At 40.0% G+C, this 1,189-nt stretch overlaps 1 protein-coding gene across 1 annotated transcript in view; it reads right to left on the reverse strand.

Annotated features, from left to right (window-relative positions):
• dera (deoxyribose-phosphate aldolase (putative)) overlaps positions 1-1,056 on the reverse strand; it is a gene marked incomplete in the record, with an annotated part of 16,389 nt that extends 15,333 nt beyond the window's left edge. Inside the window, 1 exon segment of the mRNA XM_014014569.1 lies at positions 928-1,056. Within this exon segment, the coding sequence (XP_013870023.1) occupies positions 928-976 (49 nt within the window).
• Between the last annotated feature and the right edge of the window lie 133 nt (positions 1,057-1,189).

The following is a 1,189-nucleotide window of genomic DNA, read 5'->3' on the forward strand; positions in this document are numbered from 1 at the left end:
CCTAAATCACTCGTACGCACAATTTAAGAACAAATCTGTGCGTACGAACGGTTCTTGCATGAGGCCCATTGGTTTTAGACTGGTCTGGTTGTCATTCAGAGGAGCTACATTTTAACTTTAATTTAATTTTTGTTTTTAACTCTTAATTGTTAAAAGAAATCAGTGTTTGTTTTTATATTTATGAAGTTCTATTCCTAAATAGGTAGGGGAAGTGAAAAAGGAAAAACCTGGGGCGCACTGGGGTGGCCAGCTTATGCTCAGGGGGGGCCATGCCCCCTCACCCCACCCCCCTTGCTGGCGCCCCTGTTTCCAACCCTGCTTAATAAATAACTATAACTGGTTCTTTTGAACAGCTCTTAGTAAAAAATGGATCTCCAAGACCTGGTCCCCCTTAAACAGTCATAGATCCTGATATCGTGAATCAACCTTTGCTCAGACTTGTTTAGTCTTTTGAAGAATAACTCATCTGTTTTTAGATCTTTAATCCCACTTTATTATGAACCTGACTTCAAATTGGTTGAAAAATGTCTTTAAATGTAAAGTACTGCCTGTGTGTGGACCATGTATTTCCTGCAGACACTAACAGCTGACATGCTGTCTGTCATGAGACTCAATGATACTTCCATTAAATGTTTGACAGTTGTCAGGCAGCTCTATGRCACTTCCATCAGCATGTTTGAAGAGTTACAGAGTAAACGTGTTTTTCTCAAACATCAGGTTCAGGAGGGTCACTAACCTTCCTGTTACTCATTAAACTCCACAAAGTTAAAACTAACCCACACTGCCTCTCGTGTTTGTTCACCTTGAACACTGAAGAATAAAAATATATTTATATAATGACTTAACGTCCTGAGATGATGGGTGGATGAAAAGTTATGTTTATCAGCTAAAGAACACACGTGATAAATCTGCTGTGGTTTGACTTACCGAGCACCATCCCCGGGTTTCTGTCCGACATGTTGTATTTATTTAACATCAACCTGCACTCCAGCAGCTACAATGTCTTTCTTTTAACACACAACTGCCAGCAGTGCTGCGCGCTCTGTTTCTGCCGCGTCTTCTTCTTCTTCGGTTTAATTCGGTAGGAAAACCAACTAAAGGGCGCTTTAGCGCCACCTACTGGAGAGAAAAACAAACAGGAGAACTAAAACAGGCTTTCGAACAAATATAAATATAATAAATATTATAA

Source organism: Austrofundulus limnaeus, unplaced genomic scaffold (genome assembly GCF_001266775.1).
Source record: "Austrofundulus limnaeus strain Quisiro unplaced genomic scaffold, Austrofundulus_limnaeus-1.0 Scaffold116, whole genome shotgun sequence".
NCBI classification, from domain to species: Eukaryota; Metazoa; Chordata; class Actinopteri; order Cyprinodontiformes; family Rivulidae; genus Austrofundulus; species Austrofundulus limnaeus.